Source organism: Galeopterus variegatus, unplaced genomic scaffold (genome assembly GCF_000696425.1).
Source record: "Galeopterus variegatus unplaced genomic scaffold, G_variegatus-3.0.2 Scaffold1019, whole genome shotgun sequence".
NCBI lineage: Eukaryota > Metazoa > Chordata > Mammalia > Dermoptera > Cynocephalidae > Galeopterus > Galeopterus variegatus.
The window spans coordinates 350588-362630 of NW_007727130.1; the positions used below are offsets into that span (position 1 = coordinate 350588).

The 12043-nt window shown below is 38.1% G+C and overlaps 1 protein-coding gene across 1 annotated transcript in view; it reads right to left on the minus strand.

Annotated features, from left to right (window-relative positions):
* Positions 1–12043, minus strand: part of PKD2 (polycystic kidney disease 2 (autosomal dominant)) — a 63674-nt gene that overhangs the window by 41157 nt on the left and 10474 nt on the right. Inside the window, exon 3 of the mRNA XM_008574256.1 lies at positions 8938–9051. Coding sequence (XP_008572478.1) covers positions 8938–9051 — 114 coding nt within the window. The remainder of the gene's footprint in view (positions 1–8937; positions 9052–12043) is intronic.

The following is a 12043-nucleotide window of genomic DNA, read 5'->3' on the forward strand; positions in this document are numbered from 1 at the left end:
TGTCTATTGTATAAATAGCAAATCACTAGAATAAAAAAGAAAAGAAAAAATTTCCAACCTAACAGAAGAAAAAGAAAAATGAAAAATAACAGCAAAGCATAAAAAAAGAGGAAAAAATAAGATGATAAAAGTTGACAAAAGCATGCAATGTGAATGGGTTAAGCTCTCACTAGATGACAAAGTTTTAAATAATTAGTTAAAAAATTAAAAATTCATCTCTAGAATTTTTAGAAGAAACCTACTCAAAATAAAGTTTAAAATTAGGGAATGAAAAAATATATCAGGGACAAAATATTTTTAAACAGATGTTAAGTGGTACTATGAAGATCTGACAAAGGAGATTACTGAGACGAAGGGGAGTATTGCCAAGCTTACTTTATATTGATAAATGATACCATACACAATGATTTAACTATAATGAACTCTTGTGTATTGAATTACAGAGAGTCAAGATATATAAAGCAATACCTGCTGGTAATATAAGGAGAATTACCAAATCTACAATTGTAATCGGAAACTTAACCCTACCATCCCAATCTTTGAGAGAAAGCAGACAGAAATTATCAAGGAATATAAAGGGTTTGAACTGAATACATGACTTAATACATATACTTCATACTCTACCAAAAGAGATTGCTCACATTCTTTTTCAAATGTCCACGGAACATTTTTAAAAGTTGGTAATATGCAACAAAGGGAACATCAGTAAATCCCTGAAATTAACAATCAACCATCCAGATGTCTGTATAAGAAGACGGCCACGTGAAGACAGAGAGACAGGGAGAAGACTATGTGAAGATGGAGGATGGGACAGGTGCAGAGACACGCCGAGGATGCCAAGCACAGTCAGCAAACCACCAGAGCTAGGAAGCGGCAAGGAAGGACTCCCCTGTGCGTTTCAGAGGGAGCATGGTACTTTTGGTTTTGAACTTCTAGCCTCCAGAACTGAGAAACAATAAGTTTCTGTTGTTTTAAGCCAAAAACAAAGCAAAAAACAAAAAACAAATAGATGAGCCCCCAAAACAAAAAAATCCACACACACACATACACACACACAAAAAAACAGGCAACATTTTTAAGCCACAAATTCTGAACATTAATTAACAAAAGGATAAACAAGCACACACAACTAAATTTAAGATGTCTACAAATTAAAAAAAAAATTTTTTTCTCTTTAACCTGGGGACAGGGAGGAAATCAAAACTGCCATAAAAATATAACTGTACCAGATGTACAGACAGTACAACCAAGATGCCTGGGCCTCAGTATTCTAGGCCATCTGCTGCAGTGAAGCCATCACTTTGCACAGGAAACCCAACTTCTATACTAGTTCTGTATTGTGCCATATCCTCACAGGGATGCAATGGAGGTCAAATAAGGACATATATTTGAAGGGCCTGTATATACTAGAAGTGCTATACACAAATGCAAAGTGCTATACACAAATCAAAGAATTATTAGAGTTGAACTGATCTAGTGGACATATCAGGAAAAATTCTGTGCATTAGTAAATGAGACGTACTAGTGAACGAGAGGGAATGGAAGAGGACAGTCATGCATTTAGTGGAAGCTGTATGTGCCGGCACCCAGATGTGCATAACATACCCAAACCTAAACTCATCATCCCTGTGAAGCAGTTGGATGGGTGAGCTCCTTTAACAACCCAGTACGAGGAACCTGGGACAGAGGTGGGCCCATCGTCATCACAGCTCAGAGGAAGGGGCTGGTTCAACTGGGCACCAATAAATCTTCTACCTGGATCTAGCACTTGAGCTGATCTTCACAAATGAGGATGAATTAGATCAATAGGAAGGAAACAGTATATACTGAGGCTTTTTAAAGAATCTTGAGTGGTTTGATGTGGCTGAAGAGCCAGATATTTACAGGGAGTGGCAGTTCTGAAGAAGTAAGCAAAGACCCTATAGTGAAATGCTAGTCTATTATCTAAATATTTTAAAGTTTACATTGAAGCTGAGGTCATTACAGCATGTTAAATAGTGACCTTTATTAATCTGGTTTCAGAAACAGCACTGCCTGGAGACGGTGCCTGGGAATCCTACAAAGTCCAGACATAGGGAGAGTGGTTCCCATCAATCCATGTCCACATGGCATTCGGAGTCATCTTAGAATTTAAATAAATCTTGTCACACCTCCTTAAAACCCTGGCTTCCCACTGTAAACCCCTTGCCAAAGCCCACCAGACCTGTGGGATCTGACCCCTGACCACCTTCCCATCCTCATCTGACCACACTCTCCAGTAACTGGCTTCACTCAGCTTCTGAGCATTTGTGGCATGTTCTGAGCAGTTCTCTCTTCATCTGACTGGCTCCTGCTCTTGCTCAGGCTTCAGAGAGCCCTTCTCCTTAGGGGAATCCTCTTCCTCAATTGTCTTCTTTTACATCACTTACCACATTTAAGGACAGGGCCTAAATCTGCTTTTAATTAAATTACTTTAGAGTCAAATGAATGAATAAGTGAATAGTTCAGGAGAAAGATGATAAGGGTTAAAATAAAGACAAGAGCGATGTGTGAAAGAAGACAGAGATGCTAAAGAGGGAGAATGATCATGTAAGAAGGGTGAGGGAAGCATCTAGGATGACACCCAGGCTTTGGGTGAGGTGTGTGTGTAGGGGATGTTAATGTTAACCCACATGACAGCACATGACTGAAGCAGTTTGCATGGGTGGATGATGAGTTCAGGTTTACGAACGTTAGAATGAGACGCCTGTGAGATATCTCACTGGAGATGTTCAGCAGAGGTTGGCACTAGGTTTGTAGCTTGGGAGAGAGGACTAGAGCTGAGGAGAGATACTTGGGAGTCGCCAGCATACAAGTACTAGTTGAAGCGTTGTCTGTGGAAAAGATCACCTAGAGAGAGAGCCAAAGACCCAATCACAGAGAATATACCATCCAAATACGCTTCAGAAGAAAGAAAACTAAGAAAGTGAACAGGGCAAGGAAGAACACAAGAGAGGGAGTTACAGAAACCAAAAAAGGAAGTTTCTAGAATGCCACATGCCATGGTACCAAATGCCAGAGAGATACTGAAAAGAGCCCACAGAATCTGGCAATTATGAAATCTCCAGTGATGTTGGTGAGGAACTTTTAGGAGGCAGAAGCGAGACTGCAGAATCAATAAAAGAATTTGTAAAATAAAGTTATTAAAACCTCCAAATGTTTTAATCCAGTTTTGGTTAAAATTTCAAAGAAAATGATAACAAGTTATGATGAAAATCTTTAAGGGATAGAAGCTGTTGACACAGTGCTTTTGAAAATTCCTGTACTGGGCTAGTATTATTTTTTTGTTTTAAAAATGAGAGAGAAAGATATATAATATTTACATATATGTTACCAGGAAGACAAAAAGAAAAAGTTATGCAAGTGGAATGAAGGTCAAGTTTAAGGTAATATCTATACATTTTCCTTTTCCTGTTATCGTAAAATTGAGTTTTTGTCTGGCCGGTTTATCAGAAAGGACAAGAAGCTTTCCAGCAATAGTCAAGGGCTTTGAGGGCTTTAATAGTTACTTTCCATGGATTGTAACCTACAATCTTGAGATTGAGGGTGTCTGTTGTGGGATGCTATGTGGGGAGCTGTCACAATGTCTGTCACAGAAATGGGATTAGCTCTCCACTGGTGTGACAATAAACCCACTGGCCTTGATTTCACTGACCTTGTTATCAACAACTCAATCTGAGTGGATTCTGGCAAATTAGAAAAACTATCTTTAGACTAACATCTTTGCAAGATTTTTATAATAAAAAAAATTCCTTTATTTACTTATTTTTAGAATACAAGGCAAAGTCTCCTTCCAGAGATAAATAGAGATACATAAGATTTCTTCTTAAAAGGGCTCTTCCTGTCCTAGGAAATGTCATATTATTAAGATTTCATTGTTCATTTCTCTTTTCATCACTTCTGATTCTAGGGAGTATACAGTTAACTTTCTTACATAAGGATCATATTTTCTACTCTGTGAAATAAGTTATATTTTTTACTCTGTAAAATATTTATGGACGTCTACTGTTTTTCTCAGTGATTTGATTTTCAAATGTGTTAAAATATTAATCCTTTTGTGATTTTTTTATAAATTAAATTTTTTTTGTTCTGTTTTTTTGTTTTGGCAGCTGGCCAGTATGGGGATCCAAACCCGTGACCTTGGTGTTACAACACCATGCTCTAACCAACTGAGCTAATCAGCCAGCCCTTATAAATATTCTTTACAGCTATTTTCTGTCTTTTACTTTTGTCTATATTGTGACCTTGGTGTTACAACACCATGCTCTAACCAACTGAGCTTATCAGCCAGCCCTTATAAATATTCTTTACAGCTATTTTCTGTCTTTTACTTTTGTCTATATTCTTTGATATATAGAAATATTACATTTCTATGATGTTGATTCAACTAACTATTGTGATTTTTATTTTTATGTTTAAACTCAGGAGATTTGAACTTTATAGAATGAGTACAGAATACAGAAAAAGGAACAGGCAAATGTATTTTTATCATAGATTTACCAAACACATTCCTTTACCTTTTTCAAATATCTTCTATAGCACTATTTATTCCTTCAATTTCAGCATGTAACTCACAATAGAATACCATTGCTATTTATAACAGTAACCCATACATAGTAATAAGTACTTTGATGGTGAATTTATAGCAACCTTATGTTTCAAGTAAGAATAAATTCTAAATTATAGAAAAAGCGGGATTACTTTCTTCCCATGTTATTCTTGTCCTCTTGGTTAAGTAGACTATTTTTAAAATGAAAGGGACAGAAGTAACACTGGTGAGATGTAAAATAAACTCTTGATGGGCACCTAGTGCTACAAATGAACTGGAGTCTGAGCCCAAGCAATTACAACCTATAGTACTTAGAGCTCACTGATGAGATAATTCAATTACTGTCAATGATCTCTGGGAAGATCTACTTCTCACTCTATTAGATGACGAACCACATTCAAAGGTCTTTTCATGTATTATTTCTAACCTTCACAAAAATATTTCAAAATATGTATTTCACAAATCAGGAAACAAAGGCTCAGAAAGGTTAAATAACTTGCCAAATTTACCCTGCATGTCAGCGGTGGAGCTGGAGTTTAAACCCAGATCTCTCTGATTCAAAAAATTTGAATCTTCCCTACTATGTCAAGCTGGCTTCCAGAACACTAACTACTTGATATCAAGAGCTTCCAGTATGGGGGCCGGCCCGGTGGCGCACTGCTACAGTGCGCAGCTTGGGAGCGTGGCGGCGCTCCTACCGAGGGTTCGGATCCCACATACAGACCGGTTCCGCTCACTGGCTGAGCGAGGTGCGGGCGCGACGCCGAGGGTTGCAATCCCGTTGACGGTCCCGGTCCGGTACGGGCGCAACACTGAGGGTTGTGATCCGTTGCCGGACACGAAAAAAGACAAAAAAAAAAAAAAAAAAAAAAAGAGCTTCCAGTATGCAAGGCATTATCTCATTATCCACAGAATAATGAGGTGAATATTCCTGATCATTTGATATTCATATTGCTAGCAAGATTTTAGAACTAGTAATTAAAAAGGTTTCTGAGCAACAGGGAAAGGATTCAATCACTAGGAGCCAGTAAGGCTTTGCTAGAAGTAAATCATGCCTGGTTACCCTCATTTTCTTTTTAATTTGGTCAACAGCTCTTAGATCAGAGGAATAGTGGAGTTATTCAGACAGGCATTTGAAAAAGTCTTTCCTATGATCCTGTTTCATGAACATCTGAGTTATAATGAACTCCACTTAAAGAGCTTTGATTAATGGGCTGACGTTCTTAGGCTAATCTTTTCTTATTTATTCACTCACGAGGATAAGGACATGGAGGATATCAACTCTGCTGATACTGGGAGGCTGAGAGGAACAGCTAATAAGTGAGACAAAGGACTCTAGATTGAAGATAATTTCAGCAACTTGGAATAATGAGCAGATCCCAATGAGATAAAATTTAATGGGGCTGAAAGGGAAGTCTTCCACTATGATTCAGGAAAAAGCGCTTGAATACTAGTTGGAGACACAGTGCTTGATGGATTTTGGAATCATTTCTATGATGAAGCAGCCCCAAGAGCCGGGCAATGGTAAGATGTGAGAACCACGGCCCAGTGTGTGGATGAGGAAGCTTGTGCCCCAACGCCAAGGCTCCTGCGCTTTCTTAGGGACTCCGATGGACAGAACTGTGCTGGAGGGAGTTTCCATCGTGTGAGGCACTCAAACTCGTGACTGCGGTCACAGGGTCAACAGCTGAAGGAACTGGAAAGGTTTAACCTGAGGAAGACTTAGGGGAGATGGGATGTCTGTCTCCAAACTTTTGAAGGACTGAGTTAGAAAGAGACATGGAAAAGGCCCGTGGTATAGATGGGCTTAGAGGGTGGCATTAGGAGAAGTTATAGGGGATAGACTTTGACTTTACTGAAGGAAGAACTTTCTAACATAGTTGTAGAAAAATGAAATAAACTATCAAAAAAGTAAGTCCTTTAACCTTGGACTCTTGCTCAATCAGAGGCAGGATGACTGTCCATTTGGGAGGGATGCTGTGGAGGAAATTTTAGCACTCAATGGAGGTTTGACCTTATGACTGCTAGGATCCCTTCTTAATAAGAGATTCTATAATATTCAGAAAATAATTTTTTTCTCATGTAAAATATATAGCAAATGATATAAAAAATGTGATTATGAAAAACAGAAAAGAATAAACATTCTAAAACAAACAAGAAAACACTAATTTGTTATGTGAATTCAGGCATGTTCCCTGAAACTCTCCATCTTCAGTTTACTTTGCTGGCCTAGTTCCCAAATTTATCAGTGCATCTGAAAACTCAGTGCCCTCAGCCACATCTTGGAGGCTGTGATTTAGTAGATCTGGGCAAACTATAATTTTTTTTTTCCTAATTCTCTTGGTGATTCTGATGCTCAGGCAGTTTGGGGGACCACTGAAATTCTAGACTTACTTACAAGGTAACCTATTTTGCATAAGAAATATGTACATATATATAATGCTAGAAAAACCTTAATAATTCTAATCAACCTGTTATTATTTAAGGCTACAGCAGTTCAATATTTAAGCAACATTTCTATGCAGGCAGCAAACTCAAGCACAGTATTCTAAGCCCTAATAGCTTAGAACATAAAAGTTTAAAAATATCACATCTCTTGTTTTGCAATGTTTAATGTCATGTATAGATCATTTCTACCTTTTCAGCATTTCTTAGATAACATGTTTTAAAAATTGTCATACCACTTATATGAGGAAATAGTCATACTCATAGAAACAGACAGTAGAATGGTAGCTGCTGAGAGCAGGGAGAAGGGGGAAATGAGAGGTATTAGCCAAAAGGTAACCCCCGCCCAAAATGGTGGAATATAGTGAACTGAAAACTAACTGATAGGTGATGGAAGTGTTTGAAGGAGAGAGGGACTGACTCTCTCAAATGCAGATAATAAAGATTGGGGGATATTTTGAGGAGATAAAAATGCTCTAAAATTGGATTGTGACAGTTGCACAACTCTAGACATTTACAAAAAGAAATCAGTGAATTGGATATTTAAAAGAATACATTCTAGGGCATGTAAATTATACCTAAGTAAAGCTGCTTACTTAATAAATAAATAAGAACATCATTTTTCATTAAAAAAAAAAACATACTTTTTATAAGCATGAGACTTCCATTCCTAAACAAATAACAGAAAATTTCAGAAAACTGGTAAGAAAAAAATGAGAAGATGATGTTCATATATATATAGTTTTCAGCTTAAGTAACTTCTTTTTTTCTTAAGTTTCCACTTGGGTAGGCAAAGGCTCAGAAAACGTAAAAAGAAGACATGCCCTGTCTTATCTAGTAAGCTTATTCAAGAGCTTACTAGTACTAGTAAAAACCAGTGTGGGGGTATTAAATAAATCAATATTTCGATTTATTAAAACTACAAAGAGAGAAAATTAAATGTTTCCTTCATCTTTTATGTTCAACTTATAAATCTTTTTATTTTTTTATAAATCTAGTAAATTTTGAAAAACTGTCTTCAAGGAAGCTTTTAGCACCTAATTAAATTTAAGGTGGTCAGTTTTAATGTAATAAAAATGGCATTATTAAAGTACTGATTAAATTCTGATTTTTTCCATATATAAAAAAAGCGACTCTTTCAAAGGTGGTGTTAATTTTTAATCATTTCAGTGTTCACTATATAAGAATGAACTTTCTCCTCAGAGGAGTTTGGTAAGAGATCCTGACAGTCATAAATTTGCTTTCTTATCTGTTCTCATAAGAGGCTTTAGAGGGGACATGACAGTAACCCATCATCCAACATGCTTTCACTCAGACGATAAATCCATAGCCTGTCGTATTCTGGACTTTGAGGCAAATGATTTGAAAAAGCAATATTAAATAACATTATTTGTATTTCCTGAAAATTCAACTTGGGAAATCATTTTGCTGAGAATAATTCTTATGGAGAATTTATGTTAATTGATCTAACAATAGTGACACTATATTTATTGTTAAGCAATCTAATGCAAAAATCCTTTTACTTGGTTTCTTCAGGTCTGGCAGGTTGCCACGTGCATCTCACAGTGAAAATGGTCACAACTGACAATGAACTGGCCCAGTCAGATAATGCTGATTTTTAATTAATGTTCACCAGATGATAGAAGGGAACTTTACCAAATTCAAAATTAGAATTGAAAACAAAGCTGAGAAGAGAACTTCTAAATTGTCCCTTCTGGTACATATACACTTCTTTTTAATTATGATTCTGACAGGTCAAATATTTTGAACTTTACCAAATTCAAAATTAGAATTGAAAACAAAGCTAAGAAGAGAACTTCTACATTGTCCCTTCTGGTACATATACACTTCTTTTTAATTATGATTCTGACAGGTCAAATATTTTTAAAACTTTTCCATGATGTGGAAGGAAACATTCTACTTACAGATGCACAACACTATGAGAAAAAGGAGGTATGTGACCAGTTCTCGTAAAACACTTTTAAGGTATTTCTCCCGGTTACTGTTGCTTTCCTCCATGAGTCTTGTTCCCCAGAGACCTTTAAAATAATAATGGGAAAAAAAAAGATGTCATTTTATTTAAGAAATTTCATGAATGGCAAAAAGGGGGAAAAAACATAAAATAATAGTGTAATCTGTGAAAGAGATCAATATATATACGAGCACATTCTGAATGCAACTGAGGAACTAGTTTAGTAGGATTATCTTTATTTAAGAATACATCAGGCTCTACTGTCCCCACAAATGTGCAAAACACATGGCAACTATTCAATCATTTTCTAAACTCCCAAACCCATTAGCAAATATCTCAGTAAAAATTTAGAAAGAGAACAGGAAATGAGGACAGCCCTAACAGAGGAGTTAAATAACTGTGCATAACACAAAGCTCTTCCTATTTGGGGGAGGATACAACTTGAAAGTATCCTCCTATTAAACCTACACGATGTGAAGTACATTGCAAATGATGGCTTTTAGGTCACCCTGATAAGAACAAGTCCTGGCTGGAGCATCATTTCAATATGGAGACATTTATCAAACTTCTAGCACACTGGTATAAAAGCCTCTCTGTACTCATCTTTGTCCTATAAGAAACTCCATAGTGACTCATTACACTAAGCATGCTAGGCTTAACAGATTTTTTAAATGCTGACTGACATATACTTTTAAATTAAAAGCAACAACTCATCCAACTTCTCCCTCTCTCTTTAGAGAAAGAGTAAAATTAGCAAGCATGTTGTATATTTTAGCAGATGGAAAAAGCACTGGGCTGGCCAAGTGAAGATGACATAACCTTCCGTGAGTTTGCTGGAGAGAGTTACCGCAGTTTTGGACTCGGCCAGCAGGCTGACATGGTCGCCATCTAAAGCCCCATTAATGAACAGCGCGGTAAAGTCACATTGCTGGTTACTTGGAAGAACCCCAGCGTTTTCCAAAAAAGACAAACTTCTCAATCCTTTCAGTTAGATTAGGTCGGCTGTTAATGGAAACAACCTGGCTCCTGCAAGTTGTTTCACAATGTTGTTCCACATTGTTAAAGGAGACTTTATCTCCTTGGATAATGCACGCAGCCACGTAAGCAACAATCGAATCACAGAGAGAAAAGGGAAGAATAGTATATGGTCTTCTACTTTAAAGAAATGACTTCATCACCAGTGTTTGCATATATTTTATGTCCTATAATAATACATTAATTCTCCTTCTAAATTTGGGTATTTCCTTTTCTTTTCTCTCCCAAATTTCCTTTAGGGAAAGTCAGCATCTGAATTCAAAGACACTGTGTTACGCATCATAGGTTTTGCCACACTGAGAGTGGAGCATAACTTATGACCAGGTTTGCTTCTGCCAAGATCTGGTACTTGTCAGGGAATTAGTCACTCAGAAGAAATGCAGCAAGCAGAATGTTTGTTCACTGAAACTCTATCATATGAAAGAATTATTACAAATTTAGATGACATGGAAGATTACAACTCAGAATAACACAGAGGCAGCCAAGGATTAGGTTCAGTAGCCCTGGACACAAACACACCATTTTGGGGGGTAGATTACTTTGGGAGATCAGGCCTAAAATATACATGTAAGTAGAAATTGCTGGTCTCTTTACCACCAGGAAAGACAGTTTCCCTGCCTCACTTGGTCAGTGATTTCATTCTTTCCCATGGTTTATAAACAATTATGCACTAAGAAACAGTCATGGTTCTTAATATTTACAAATGGTATTGCTTGTCCTGTAAGTAGAAAAAACAAACCCCTATCAAATTTTATTCAAGCTAAATCTGCAATGGCTTATAGCAATTTAATTCTAGCCCTTGAAAGAAACATGTTAAATGAAACAAGTCCCCTTATCCATATTTTTATATAAAATACTTTTATATGTTTACCTTTTCTAAATTCTTCTACCTATCTCCTCAAACATTTACTGCTTTACAAATTTCATCCCATTTCCCCACTGGGTGTGTATGTAGGGTCGATCTTAGAACACAGGGACCTCTTTACATTTTTTTTTTTCCTTTTTGTCTTTTTTCGTGTCCGGCAACGGATCGCAACCCTCAGTGTCGCGCCCGTACTGGACTGGGACCGGCAACGGGATCGCAACCCTCGGTGTTGCTCCCGCACCTCGCTCAGCCAGTGAGCGGGAACCAGTCTGTATGTGGGATCCGAACCCTCGCTGGGAGCGCCGCTGCGCTCCCAAGTGGCGCACTGTAGCAGTGCGCCACCGGCCGGCCTGACCTCTTTACTCTCGCTCAGCCAGTGAGCGGGAACCAGTCTGTATGTGGGATCCGAACCCTCGCTGGGAGTGCCGCTGCGCTCCCAAGTGGCGCACTGTAGCAGTGCGCCACCGGCCGGCCTGACCTCTTTACATTCTGATGGGTGAGAAACGCCTGTATCCTCAAATAAGAAAAATAGCTATCCTGTAGCCAATTACTCCCCATGTTTGGCAGAGCTGATAGAATAAGAACAGTTAAGGATGGAGCTCCTGTCCAAAGTGGCAGCATTGTTCAAAATCAACTGCTGTCTTTTCCTACAATTGTCCCAGTTGTGGTGGGATTACCTGCTGTTTTAGTCTGTTTTGTGTTGCTATAACAGAAATACCTGAGACTGGGTAATTTAAAAAGGAAAGAGGTTTATTTGGCTTACGATTCTGGGACAGCTGCATCTGGCACAGGCCACAGGCTGCTTCTACTCATGGTGGAAAGTGGCAGGGAGCCAGCAGGTACAAGCAGATCACATGGCGAGAGGAAGCAAGAGAGAGAGAGAGAAGGTGCCAGGGTCTTTTTAAGCAACGTGTTCTCACGGGAACTAATTGAGCGAGAACTCACTCATTAATCTCCCCTCCCCCAGGGAGAGCACTAATCCATTCATGAGGGATCCGCCCCCATGACTCAATCAGTTTCCAACACTGCCACACTGGAGATCAAATTTCCACATGAGTTTTGGGGGGGAAAACACATCCAAACTCCATCAAGGCCTTTTTCTTTCTTGCTGGTTGTGCTCTGACTTCCAGACTGCTCATTGCAGCAAGAACATTATGCT